General features: G+C 48.9%; 1 protein-coding gene across 1 annotated transcript in view; it reads left to right on the top strand.

Moving 5' to 3' along the window:
• The window catches only part of NOTCH2 (notch receptor 2), a 92,473-nt gene extending 80,822 nt beyond the window's left edge, over positions 1 to 11,651 (top strand). The window contains exons 28-33 of the mRNA XM_067300719.1: positions 138 to 234; positions 692 to 860; positions 5,540 to 5,841; positions 6,209 to 6,356; positions 6,863 to 6,960; positions 7,879 to 11,651. Of these exons, the coding sequence (XP_067156820.1) occupies positions 138 to 234; positions 692 to 860; positions 5,540 to 5,841; positions 6,209 to 6,356; positions 6,863 to 6,960; positions 7,879 to 9,222 (2,158 nt within the window). The 3' untranslated portion in view covers positions 9,223 to 11,651. The remainder of the gene's footprint in view (positions 1 to 137; positions 235 to 691; positions 861 to 5,539; positions 5,842 to 6,208; positions 6,357 to 6,862; positions 6,961 to 7,878) is intronic.
• Positions 11,652 to 14,220: the final 2,569 nt, after the last annotated feature.

The raw sequence follows: 14,220 nt of genomic DNA, 5'->3' as shown, positions 1-14,220 counted from the left end.
TGTTCCTTTCTAACTTCTTGGTCCCTCTGTTTGCAAACTACCACACTGAGCAGCCCATCCCTGGTCTCTGCAGACCAGTTTGAATAGTGATAGTAGCACCTGGTCAGCCTGCAAAGTGATGTGCTCTCCTTTGTTAGAAATCTGTCGGTGCAGATACCGGAGGGTAACCTGGCAGATTCTGGACCAACTGAACACTGGGCAGGTGATGGCGGACCTCAGCCAAAGAGAGCAAAGGTAAGAAGTTCTGTCTTGAATGTTGCCTACTTACCACTGAGACTGCTTTTGGCTAGCAAGGAAAACAGCTGCATTAACTTCCAGAGCGTGTCCCTTGCTCAAAACCTCCTGTTGCTCAGGTATGTGTTAGATATAACTAAAGATGTCTGATGAGTAAATCCTCAGGTTAGCATAGCCACTCCAGGCCAGTAGAGAAAGCAGGTAACTTCTGTTCCCATGTCCCCTCCTTACCCAGGCCCCGCTGTACCAAAGGGAAGAGAAGGTTAACAGTAGTGTAATGTCTTGCAGCTCAGGCCTGATCATGTGTGGTGGGAATGTAAAAGTTAAGAATGCCAAGCCGAGATAGATGGAGGCCTTCATTAGCTTAAAAAAAAGAAAGAATGAAAATGTGAGAACTTGTAGTATCTTTGGCTGCTTGATGAGCACTCTGAAGCAACTTCTTACTTCCTGTGCTTAGGCTGAGGATCAGGCCTTGCTCCCGGAAGGCGATGAACAGGTAGATCAGCGCCAGTGGACACAGCAGCACTTGGAGGCAGCAGACATCTGTGGAAGCACATCACTAGCCCTTACGCCACCTCAAGCAGATCAAGAAGTGGATGTTCTGGATGTCAATGTCAGAGGGCCAGGTCAGTACTCTGTGTTCTGCCAGCCAGCGTAAGCCTCCCATGTCTTCAACAGCTGAGACTGCTAACATTTAAAGCTGATATGAGAAATGCAGGGACACCAGCAGAAGTTTTACAGTACTCAAGGAAAGCTCATGTACAGTCCAGAAAAGAAAGCTGGGGAGATTGGATCATGGTCTGCAACACAAGGAATATCATATAAACAGGAGGAAGAGAATTCACTTGTCATACAGTGGTAGGAACTAACTGAAGTGGTTTGTGATCTCCTGCAGGACAATGCATGCCTAAAGATGTGGTCAGAATGCCGTTGTAGCAGAAATTTGGAATGCACAGTTGTGCTGGAAATTACCTTCAGCTCATCCAGTTCATTCGCTGCTGAGATTTATGCCAGACTGCTGAGGGGCAACTTAGCAGGCTTTATACCTAAGGTGTTTTTTCTGGGGTGGGAGCAAAGATGGCCTTTTCCTGAATAAGGAGACTTCTGGCAGACAGTATGATTACCGCTGTGTAAGATGTCTGTGCTGGAACAAAGAGTAGCAATGCAAACTTTTTAATGTTCTTTTATTCACTGATTTATATCCTCAATTTAGGGATTCAATAAGTTGTTGGTCACCATACCATAACCTCAGACTTGGAAAGAAACTTTTCCTTAACACGCCTACCCACACATGCACTCATGCACTTGCACTCTCCATCGCGCGCTCTCTAATGCGCTCTCTATCTCAGTTGACTACCTGTAGTAAAAGTATTTTGCTGCATATGTAAGTAAGTGTAGCTCTAAGACTGTGTAATGTGGTAGGGGACTGCATAGGCTATTTGGTAATTAACTGATTCCTGTGTTCCTGAGGGAAGAGATTTGACTAAGAATTTGGTCCTGGTCAGAAGAGCTGTAAGTATGACTCTCGTTCATATGCTGAGAGTTGGTTCTGATGATCTTGCTGTAGCTGCTTCATATTGCATTTTGTGGGAATCATTCCATGCAATCTGATGATGACTGGACCTCTCTCCCAGTTCTCTTCTATTGGCTTTTCTGCTCTCTGACCCTTTAGCACTCCTAAATGCAAAGCGAGGGAAGGAGGGATGTCAGTGTAATGAGTGTGAGAACCTAAACCAAATCTAGGCTTTTCTTCTTTTCCCTGTCAAAGCTTCTAGTTGTGTAGCTAGGGTAAAAGCTTTCCAAGTGCAGCCGGTAATGTTTTTAAGTCTTCAGATTGCCTATTTTTGCATCTTCTCAAAGCATTGTCCTGCAATAGCAATGAATAAGATTGACCTATCATTTGTTTTCCTGCTATTAAGATGCAGCTGTGAAATTTGCAGCAAGCTGCTGTAAGCTATCCTCCTCTGCAGCATCAGAAGCAAGCTGCCGAGTTATTTTCAGGGAAAGAAATTATTTAAAAAGTCAGAGTAGTGTTGGAGTAGTGAATTAGTAAGGAGGGGTAGGATTCATCAGAGTAAATGTTGACATTCATCTGAACTGGCCATCTTCCTCCTTCACAGGCAGAGGGAAGAAATAGGCAATTCTGAGATGTAATTCATCTGTCTCAAGCAGAAACTCTCCTATAGATTAGATAACTCATGCTCTAGCAATGCCTCACTGCCTCTGACTACGAAGGGAGTCTAGGCTGATCGTCTTAACTGCAGGTGTCTGGGTTGTAGTCATTTGAATTTAGGTGATTTGGATCCCAGCCACGTGTCCAGGTGGTAGATAGAAGAGTAGAGATCTCTTTCTAGAAAGAGCAGAGGTAAGTCAAAGTGCCTTGGTATACCAGAGGGCTGTTCCCAGTCTTAGTCCAGCACCTTCTGCGCCCTCTCCAGGTTAGGGGGGGATCCAAGAGGGCCAGTCTCCTATCAAAGTATTGCCCAGAGACTTTGCCGGTGGGTTCTCCACATCGTAGCTTTCTTTTTTCTGTTGTTGTTGGGGTGTGGGGGGGGATTTGTTCCTTTTTTTCTGTATGCAGTCCTTCAGTTGTACCTATCAGGTGAACTTTTAGGCTTTACCATCTTGCTGTAAGTTTTACATCTGCTCAGGGGGCCCTTTTCTTAGAAGACAGCAAACTGAACAGTTTTTATACAATGCTGCTTTCACCTTTGCCTCACCAAGCTCTTCTTTCTGTGTGTCCCCCAGGGTGGTGAGGACATTCTTTTCAGTGGAGTTATTGTGAGTGTGTAACCAGGGTAATGCAATTATAGGCATAGCTGGTAACACCACCTATAATTAAAACTGATTAACTGTCCCTATTATATGGCCCCCTTTTTTTAGTTGCTTAAACTTTAGTGGTTCAGACTGGAATTTTCCATGCTGTGTGTCTGCCTCCAGCTGGATCCTTTTGAATTCTTTTCCAGCTATTTCAGAGAACAAGCTTGAAGGAGGAAAAAAGACATTGTGTCCATGGCTTTTCTCTAATACTCCAAGACCCGTTTAATTGAGACACTCTAGCTGGATGTGCTTTTTTGCTAGCCTCATGAAACTATCCATATGTGGCCTGCTTACGAGGCTCTGAAAAACACATACCTGAGAGACATGTTGGAGGGTGGCAGTTAATTTTTCCAAGGATTTTATGCACGCTATAGCCATGTGTCCCACAGAGCAGCCCCACAGTCTGTCCAGGACAACTGCAGTGATTGATCAAGACATTTCCTGCAAGTGCTTTTCCCAGGATTGTGGTGCTAGGGAGAAGGAAGGCTCCTCTGTCTGCTCCATCTCTCCACTCTTTTTATCGGAGCAGTATGGAGGAGACCACAGCCTGACTTGAATATTGAAAAGTATTAATTTGGGACAAGAAAGTAGAGCCAGCAGTGGGAGGGAGAAGCACAAAAGGAGGTGTAGCCTTGGACAACAGGCAAGAGAGTCTATAGACATGACTGGATCTTGGAATTGAACCCAGGCCTGTGCGCCAACCCTTCTCTGCTGTCCAGCAAATCTGGAGAAAGTTGTTTGGTGAAAGGGTGTTTGTCCTTTACTCTTGAGCCACTAGGAGGAGTGTGCATTCTGCTGCTGCCAAACTGGCTCTGCGCTGCAGGTCTAAAAGCTGCAGCCATGATCTCTGCAGGTTCCCTGTGGCAGAACTACAGGTTTTTAGAATTTTGTAAAACTTTTGGAACTGTACTAAAAAAGAAAGTCAGGAAAGCACGGTGATTTAAAAAAAAAAAAAAAAAAAAAAAGGAAATGGGGGTAAAAGGGAAGGGTGTTAGTTCTCTGTATTACATTCATTAGGTGAATACCACTTTTTTATACGCACAGAATCCTAATCCTGTGATCACACCATATTGCTTTCTGCAGGGCTTGTTCAGTAGAGACCGCGCACTGTAGATTGAGAGTTGTGTATGCAGGGAAGCTGTTGTCTCTGGGGTCCAGCAAGTCCCCTGCTTGTACATGGAATAAAGCAGGCAGTTGCTGAAAGATAGTCTTGGGTTGCTGCTAGCAAGCCACACTGGAGAAGCAGAATTCACTTCTGCAGAGCTCCTATGGGGTGCACAGCAAATCTCTTAGGGCAAGATGTTCCACTCATGCTCCCCTCTGGGTCTCACTTACTTTTTGGGTGTCTAGGATGATGTGTACAGGGTGAAGCAGTAAAATCAGTAAGCAAGCATTAGGTTACAGTTGGAGTCTGTGATTTTAGGAACTAATGATGCTATAAAGTTCAGAGTGTGCTGAAATTCAAGCCTGTGGCATCTGATTGGCCACTGAAAATCAGTGGAGATGTTTTAAGCCTTAATTGCACTGTGTCAAGGGGGATATTATCAAGGGGGAAATCTAAGCAGAGTGAGCTGATCTTCCTAGGCCACCCTCTGTGATCAGCAAAGAGAGAGGGAGGTTCTCCCAGGGGAGCCAAGTTAGATCAGAAGTCTCCTGGAGTCTGTCTGTCTTCCAGTGACAGTGGATGGATCCTGGGGGGGATGAGCCATCCTAGCCTAAAGTTAGCCTTTGTGAATATGCCATCAGTGTGAGCCCATCACGGAGACTTGTGGAGAGAGATGAGCCAGATGTCTTCTAAAACACCCAAACTGTGGGGAGACTTCCAGGGATTTGTAGCCATGGGCAGTTAGTGCTGTGATGGAGGGGTGTGTTGGGAATGAGGCATCGTGCATATGTAGGATGCTGCTGGTACACCCTTGGATAAAATTGACTTAGATCCTGTTCCATGATCTCTTCCTGTGCAGGGTTTCTGTGAAAGTACAGCATGTGCTTGGTTTGTTTGTTTAGTACTGTGAAGGTGGGCGTCCTTGAAAGCAAGATGAGGTTAGTTCAGGCAGTGGTACTGGTGCATTTTTCAACTTCTGAGAGTTTGATTTTCACAGCTTCAGTACTCTTTTAATGAAGATATAGGGGTGTAACAGATACGAAGACTTCTATCTACATTTCTCTTCAGGTTACTGTCTGCTAAATAGTTGCCATCAACAATTTTTTCTCTGTAAATTGCTTCTTTTTCCTAGGTACATTATCAGGACATCCACATGAATTGTTCTGTTGTGGTTGCAGTAGCTGTTAACATCCTGCTTGGAAGGAAAACAGGCCACTAATTCTGTTGGGATTTAAGATAAAGAGAACGGCTCCAAGCTGAAGTGACTGGAGGGATTGTCTTTAGGTGTCGGTGCTTAATGGCAGAGGATGTAATGTGTGAGGGCTTCCTTTCCTTTGCTCTCACCAGCAGGTTGCTATGATAACATCTCTTCCTTTGCAGATGGATGTACTCCGCTTATGTTGGCATCTCTACGTGTGGGCAGCTCTGATATTAGCGAGGATGATGAGGATGCAGAAGATTCCTCGGCAAATATAATAACAGATCTGATCTATCAAGGTGCCAATCTGCAAGCCCAAACAGACCGTACTGGGGAGATGGCACTGCACTTAGCAGCCCGTTACTCAAGAGCAGATGCTGCGAAACGTTTGCTGGATGCTGGTGCAGATGCTAACGCACGGGACAACATGGGACGGACTCCCCTGCATGCAGCTGTAGCTGCTGATGCACAGGGTGTCTTTCAGGTACAGCAATTAAAGAACCCCTTTTAGAGCCGTTGTACTCTGTAACATCTGAGCCTCCCCAGGTTGTGCTCTGTTCACTTGCAGCCCTGCTCTTGTGCCTTGCACAGTGCGATGGCTAGCTGAAACTGTATTGGGTATCCAGTTTCCTCAGGTGTTCATAGCTTGAAGAACTCAGTACACACAAATAATCTTGCACATATTTATTAGGTCTGTTTGCTTCTATGTCACTCTTACCCATCATCTGTGTCCTTGCATTTCAGCCCTCATGCTGCTGTTTCATTACAGAGTTTCTCTTGAGTTTGTTTTAAATCCTCAGTCTCACTCCTTAGCGGTACTGAAAACAATTCTGTCTTCCCCTGTTGTCCAGATCTTGATCCGTAACAGAGTTACAGACTTGGATGCCCGGATGAATGATGGAACAACCCCGTTAATTCTGGCTGCACGGTTGGCTGTGGAAGGAATGGTGGCTGAGCTAATTAATTGCCAGGCAGATGTGAATGCAGTGGATGACCATGGTAATGTGGCATGATGTACCAGCCTGGGCAGACAGTTGTCATGGTGTGAGCAAGGAGGGGTGGGCTTCTGTTCTTCCAGAGCGCAGTCTGCTTATGAGTTATGTAGCCAAATACGGCGCACAGTGTCTCCTGCGGAAGCTCCTGTCCAGTAGTAACTGACTGCAGACCACTGCAAAGTGGTTTGGTTGGACGATCCTGGAAGGTAAAAGGGAGAAATACGGGATTGGTTATGCTGGGATCTTCTGTGCTGTAGACATGACACTGTGGGATAGGTTATTTAAGGAAATCCCAAAGCCTGTGCTGAGAGTCCCATCGCATCATGAGATGTAGGAGTATGTCACAATATGATGGCTACCAAAGTGTAAGCATGTCCTTCAGGACATACCCTACTGTGAGTTTTACTACGGGTCCTTAGTTTTTCTCTTCTCCAAGTGTACTCTGTTGTCCATCTTGGTGCTTTAAAAAATAGCTCCTCAGCTTGTTACTGAAGTTGGGTTTCCCTTTAGGTAAATCTGCTCTTCACTGGGCTGCTGCTGTCAACAATGTGGAAGCAACACTGGTGCTGCTGAAAAATGGAGCCAACAGAGACATGCAGGATAACAAGGTACGGTACGAGTGTGCTCAGCATGGCTGTCGTTTCTCACTCAAAGCATCTCATTGCTGTTGGAAGTGAGCTAAGCCCAGATTTTCTAAAGCGAGTACTCAGTGCCGGTCTTCCAAACCCAGACCATGACTAGAACTGTCCCCAAGCACTGAATGATTTTTTTGATGTGGGAGAACAATTCTCATTCTTATTTGGCCAGGTCCTGGGCATCGGTGTTGCCCTGCTTTTGTTGCAGAAAGGAACACAATCAGCAGTCAGTGGTGTGAGAGCACGAGGTTGAAATGCTGCTCGTGCCAAGCGGCTGAATTCTTTGTTTAGCAGACAGCCAGGTCTGGTGACACAGCAGAGTCACCTCCTGTCACATTACCAGGAACTCCAATGCAACCTGTCTGAGAGGAAGCCTGCACTATGCAGACCTCCTGCTTTTTCATTGCTCTTAGTTTTTACTGTGTGTTAATGCTCGATTTCTTTCTTCTATTTGGGGTTTCATTTTTTGATTATTACATGTTGCTCGGTAGCTTTTAGAACTTCCCACAAGCTCCATTTCTTCACTGGTCTGTTTTAGTCTTTTGTGTCTTCCCCCTCATGGGAGATGATGGGAGAAAGGCACCAGGTGCTTTTACAGTTCCTCAAAGGACCCCTGGCAGAACAGTGCCTGGTGGGATAGTTTAGCCTGTGTGTTCCACTGTCCTGTACGAAATCACCAGACTCCTGTAATCTGCCTTATTCAAAGATCATCTCCTGGAGCAGGGTGTTCTTAGAGGCAGTTAGCAATACACCACATTAGGACTATGCTTCCATGTGTTACTGCACCCTTAAGGGAGCATTAGCTAGAAGTCAGTCCCCCCGTAGCAATAGGGTTCCCTCTAAGTCTGGTATACCAGCGAAGCCGCTGAAATATCTCCTCTCTGTTTTCAGGAGGAGACACCGCTCTTCCTTGCCGCTCGGGAAGGCAGTTTTGAAGCAGCAAAGATCTTGCTGGACCATTTTGCCAATCGAGACATCACAGACCACATGGATCGCCTGCCCCGGGATGTGGCCCAGGACCGGATGCACCATGACATAGTGCAGCTTCTAAATGAGTACAATATAGCGCACAGCCCTGCTGGGCACCCAGGTGCCATGCTGAACTCTGCCCTCTCCCCAGTCATTTGTGGCCCAAACAGGTCCTTCCTCAATCTGAAGCATGCTTCGTTAAGCAAGAAGTCACGAAAACCGACTGCTAAGGGCATCATACCCACGAATCTCACCAAAGATGCGAAGAGGAGAAGGAAGAAGTCCCTCAGTGAAAGCAAAGGGCAGTTTTCAGAGAGCTCAGTGACCCTATCACCAGTTGATTCCCTAGAATCGCCTCATGCTTTTGCGTCTGAACCAACTTCCTCTCCTGTGATGCCGTCACCGGGGGTGTTACACTCATCCCCCAGCTCACTGCTGACTGCCCCATCGGTGCAGGCCGCACACACGATGTCCTTCTCTAACCTCCACGAGATGCAGCCCTTAGGACGTGGATCCGGCACCGTGCTCCCATCTGTCAGCCAGCTGCTTTCACAGCACAGAACCACCCCTCCAAACAGCGGGCTCGGCAGGCTCCGGCCAGCCAATGTTTCCACTGAATGGATGAATCGCATGGAAATGAATGAATCCCAGTACAATGAGATGTTCGGCATGGTGCCCCAGGTGATGCATTCACACCCCAGTGTTTCTCAGCAGGGTGGCTTGGTTCAAGCAGATGCAAAGCACTTGGGAGTGTCCAGGGAGTCTCTGCCCCCTATCATGACTTTCCAGCTGGTTCCCAAGGGTGGCATAAACCAGCAAGCACTGCCACAGCAGGCCCAACCAAACTGCGCTCAGAACATGGCTGGTCCTCTTAGCTCCATGTACCAGATCCCGGATTTAGCTCAGCTGCCCAGTGCCTCGTTCTCCATGGCTGCCATCCCTCAGCAGGACGGGCAGGTGGCTCAGACAATCCTCCCAGCCTACCACCAGTTCCAGAGCTCGATGGGAAAGTACCCCACGCCTCCGTCACAGCACAGCTGCTACTCCTCGGCCACAGAACGGACTCCTAGCCACAACCGGCACTTACAAGGGGAGCACCCATACCTGACTCCATCACCCGAATCTCCAGACCAGTGGTCAAGCTCTTCCCCGCACTCTGCCTCTGACTGGTCTGATGTGGCAACCAGTCCCAGTAACAACCAGCGCGGGCCTGCAGCCGCTCACATGTCTGAGCAGCAGCGGAACAACATGCAGGTGTATGCCTGAAGGCTGGCCAAGGTGAAGCCTATAAAGCGGACTCCAGAACTGATGAAGGTCTTCCAGATGAAAATGAAGAACCATTTTAGTATCCAAGAGTCTTAATGAGCCCAGGCTGTTTTTCATTGGATGGACTGTGGTTGCCGTAGGCTTTTATGCTTTCCTAAACAGAGAATTGTAGAAGTTGGTGATGGAGAAGACCAGTTGGGTCACTTCTAACCAAGTCCCTTGCACCTAGGATGTGATTGCTGCCTCCACTGGATTCTCCAGTCTGTTTTTAAGTATGTTCCACCGTTTCTTTGAGGAGACAGCTCTTCAGCTTAATGCATCTTATGGTCATTTCTCCAGAAATTTAGCCAAAACCAGCTTTGTATATTTGTTACTCCTTTTGTTACCTACCTAACCTCTCTCTGAAGCACCTTCTGCTAGTTCTTCTTGAGCTCAAGTTGCCTTGTCTTGACTCAGCTCAGAGCTGCACCCGCATTCCTAGACCCCTATTTCCCACGGCTCTTCTTGCTCAGCAAGCAAGCCAGACTTCTCGAAACATCTGCAGGTCAAGTGACTGGAGCCATCACCTTCTGTCATGCAGCCTCAGCCTTTCCCCTTCAAGAGCCTTTTTCTTGTACAAACCCACTAATATCCGTGACCAACCTAACTTCCCACACCCCAAGTATCCTGAGATTTTATATCCATACAGTCTTCTCTTCCATCTGTTTTTGTCCTCAAAATACTGGTCTGAGTTGGTCTTCCCCCTGCAGTGGCCTGTAGGCACATCTCTGCCGTCTGTACGTCTTCCCTGAGGCACACCTGACCATTCTGACACACTACCCCTCCTCTGTCCCAGTAGTGCCAGGTGTGTCTGTGACAGCCTTCACCTGCTCCCCTGTTGGAAGAGAGGCCCTGGAAGTAAAACAGGCTTGTTGGGAAACTCTTGGGATCAGAATGAGTGTTTCAAAACCTAATAAAACAAATTCCCAGCATCATCGCACAGAACTGCCCCCTCCTTCATCTGAGGGTTGCTGTGTGTTTTACCCTACAGGTATCATATGCTGCCTCTATGGTATTATCAACAAGTGCCAAGGATGTCATTACGTGTTTGCAGTGTGTGTCGTTCTGCGTCACGAAACCCGCAGTCACGTGGAAGGGTGACCAGCCCTTTGAAAGCGGCTGTTTCGCTGCAGTCCTGGGACAGTGCTGTTTTGTCCACCCCTTCCCAAAGGGAAGCTGCAGCACTGACTCCTGAACAGGCTTCAGACAGTGGCGGCACATCTAAAACCAGGAGCTGGTTTAAGTTGCAGACCAAATAGTTCAGAAGCCATTATCAAATGCAGCTTGGTTAACAGGTTTGGGGCTGTGCTCTGCTTTCAGCCTGTATTGACTTCCCGACTGTGGTGCCGTTCCTTACACGTGCTGTGGGACAGCGGTGGCATTTGTACTGCAGCTCCCCCAATATTTTTGGAGTTACGGAAACCAGCTGTTGCTGACCTTAGGTGAAATGCTGTTGCTTCTCCTTTGTCTGCATCTCTGTGTTGCAAGAGTAACGCTTCCCTGAAGGGCTCTGGACAAGTCAAAAGTAGAAGTGTACATTTCTAGGGATGGTTTACTTCTACCTCCTTGGGGGAACCCTGCAAACGAGCTTTCCAAAGAGATCTGAGAGCTGTTGGCTGTTGCCAAAAGACAGAGGAGGCCGCTCCCCTCTGAGCAGTGGTTATTTAGCATCCTACCATGTACAGTATTTCTTTCAATGTTTCTTTTCATCTTAATCAAGTCAAGAGTAAAGCTTTTTTTTTTTTTGCTTTTTTTTTCCCTTGATTTGACTCAATGGTACATGAAGGCAGGGCCTCAGGGGGAGCTGGTTCCCGGGGCCATGTTTTTGGGCTGAAGTTTTTATTCTGAAGTTACTGCTTTTTATGACGCACACAGCATTCCCCATCACACTGGCTGCAGTGTGTACTGTGAAGTTTAGATGCAACTGACTCAGATTTCCAGGCAGGAGCCCTGCCGCTCTGCTCTGGGAGGTCTGTCCAGGTACATGTTTCACTGCAAATAATCAAGTGTTGCTAAATCAGTGCTAAAAAACAAAGGGCTTTTCCTTGTTAGCCCCAGATAATCAAGTGCCTTTTTATATGTGTGGCTACCATTTACAAGATGCGTGCCCTCTGTGGAATGAAGCCAGTTTCGTGCCTGGTGTGTTAATATGATGGCCCTCTGCCTTATTATTATTATTTTTTTAACTACCTGTAAAGATAATATCTCCTTAAGGTGGTATTTTATCTCGTAAATCGTAGAGTAACCATTCACACAGCAGCATTTTCCTATATTAATAATGGAAAGTATTTGCTTATTTTTACATTTTTTATAAAAGTCTTTTATGAAAATAGTTGCTGCAAAATGTATAAGCAATTTTTATCCCCTGAATAAAGAGTATGTGCCCAGTGTCTTTGTGCTGCTGTTTTTATTTGTCTCCCTGGCTCTTGTGGCGCAGCCACAGGATTGATTAAAAAGAGCTCACTGGTGTTTGATAGCTGTTCAGACCCCTGCCGTGGGAGGACCTGCTAGTACTGCTGCAGTCCAGGTCAGGAGAGATCTTTGGGGGATCAAGAGAGCTCTTTGCCCTGGCTCAACAGCAAGTGACCGCTACTGTTTTGCTAAGCCCAAGGGAATTGTGCCTGGGAGCTAAAAGCATCCTAGCTCAAGCATAGGGGAAGGATCCTGGATCTCTTGGAGAGCTGCGGAGAGGGTCAGAAACCGGCAGCCAAGCAGCTGTGCACTCTGGAAGGGACGGGGGGGAACTGGGACATGGCCTGTTTGAGGTACTTTGACCAAGAGCTCTTGCTTGTCTGGGAGCTGGTACAGGGCTGGGGCTTGTGCGGCTTTTAGAAAGGCCATGGGCAAGGGTAGGTCAGGCAGTAGCTAGCGGGGACATCCCTGCGCCCTTCCTTTCAGACCTTGCTTGCTTCACTGGGCCCTTCACTGTTTCTCCAGCCAGGAAAGAGGAACCTCATCCCTGGAGCTGAGGCCTCTCTGTGTTTGGCTTGAGAGTCAACGTAATGCATGAAGGTGTAAAACAGGGAAGTGTAGCTCATCCATGCTGGGCGTTCAGACCTGAAAAATCAGGGAACAAACTGACAAAGGCTTCAGCCCTGTGTTTTGAGCAGGGAGCTGTCGCTGCAGCCTTGGGCCCAGCAAACAGTCACCTGGCAGGTTTTCCACTCTTGCTGTGGGCTCTGCTGAAGCTGGTAGCCGAGTTACAACACCCACCAGGCAAAAAAGCTGCTGGGAGGCATTTTCGGGGTTTAATATTCAAACAGAGCAGCTCCTTTATCTTCTAGTAGAGCCAGCTTGGCAAGTAAATACCTGCAGGAGGCTTTCGTGCATGTTCTCCCACGACTTGCACATCTGTGTCAAAGTTTAGGGAGCGCTGCTGTTCAGAGCAGCGCTGCCTCGCTGGCCTGGCTGCACTGAGTTTGCCAGTGCTCAGGGTGAAACCTGAAACTGCTCCTCAGGGATGGCATGCGTGCATCTTCCCCTGTTGGAGATGATCAGTAGTCTGCGAAAGCTCATCATGTTGCATCCAAACAGGCCCAGCTGAGCCAGCCAGGCAGGGAACTGAGGCATGCCTTATTTAATCGAGGAGTAATGGGATAGCCTCAGGCTCCTTTAGGCGACATTTTCATGCTTTTTGATAAAACAGGGGTGGAGGCTTGTCTTCTGAGGGAGTTGCTGTGTTTGTAGAGTGGCTGGTCTGTCGTGTAAGGTTGTTTCTTTCAGAAGCGATACCAGGCAGGTGCCTTGCTTGGAAATGGGACTTTACCCTCTTTTCTCCCCCGAGAGCGCCTAGCAAGCTCTCCGGGTTTGGAGCAGTTGTTGGGGTGCAGCAGCAGCTGTACTGCGTAGGCGAAGGAGACCAGCCTGATTCTCCTCCTTTCCCAGGATGAAAGCCAGACCTGTCTGCACATGCCGCGGCACAGCCGTTACCTGTGGGTGTAGCAGCGCTCCGCGTGCATTTTTTGGAAAGTGCTGCCAAAAAGCCGTGTGAGATCCCTGGAGGGCAGAGGTCTTGGGCCTAGCCTCATAGTGAGAAGTAACAGCTTCGGTCAGCTACAAGCCTTTCCTCTCTGTCTGCTCGTGCTGTCCGTCCTCGCGGGGATGAGGGGCTCGGCTCCGGGGTTGTGTCCGGGCTGCAGCTCTGCGGCGAAGCAGCTTTGCGGGTAGCAGCAAGGGTCCCCGGTTGTTTTTCTTGCAGTGCCGTGAGCGGTGCCTGCAACGCTCGTCTCCTGCTGGTACCAGTGCAACATCTGTGCTGGCATCGTGCCTCCATGGCCCTTGCATGAGCAAGTCCGTGCCACGCTGGGCAGGCAGAAGGACCAGGCAGCTGCTGCCTTGAAGTCCCATCCTGGAGACTTGTGCCCACAGTGCCACGGGGAAGTGGGCAGCGAGCCGTGGAAATGGCCCTTGGGGCTGGCAGGGCCCCGCAGATGCCTGGAGCCTGTGGAGGGCTGCCAGAAGGGAGCTGGATGTTGGTGGCAGCTCCTCTGAGCTGGCAGGGCTGCGGGGCCGAAATGGGAGCAGCAGGCAGGAGCTGGCGGCTCAGCAGGAAGCTGTGGCCGGGCGGCAGGAAGGGGCTGCAAAGCTGCTGTGGTCTCCTAGGGAGAAGGGAGCTGACGAAGCGATGCTTAAGAGCAACGCGGTCGAAGCAATAGGGTAGGCAAGCTTCAGCTGCTTGCTGTGCTGGGAAGGGCTGGGGGGTGGGAGAGCTGCCCGCCGCGGTGCCGGAGCCGTGAGGAGGGCGAGGGGCTGCTGCCGGACCACCTGCCTCTCCCTCCGGGCCGCGGTGTGGGCTGACGAAGCCCCGCGTCACCGCTGGGCATGTGGGGCTGGGCACCCTGCTGCTGTCTGATAGCGCCGGCCGGGCCCCCGGTGCCCGGCTGTTCCCGTGTCCGAGCCCTGCATCCTGCTGGTAGCAGCCTGGAGGCAGATCAAACAAGGGCGGTGCGGGACTGACGC

The sequence above is a fragment of the Apteryx mantelli genome, chromosome 8, assembly GCF_036417845.1.
Source record: "Apteryx mantelli isolate bAptMan1 chromosome 8, bAptMan1.hap1, whole genome shotgun sequence".
In the NCBI taxonomy this organism is placed as follows: domain Eukaryota; kingdom Metazoa; phylum Chordata; class Aves; order Apterygiformes; family Apterygidae; genus Apteryx; species Apteryx mantelli.
This window is presented reverse-complemented; position numbering and strand designations above follow the sequence as displayed.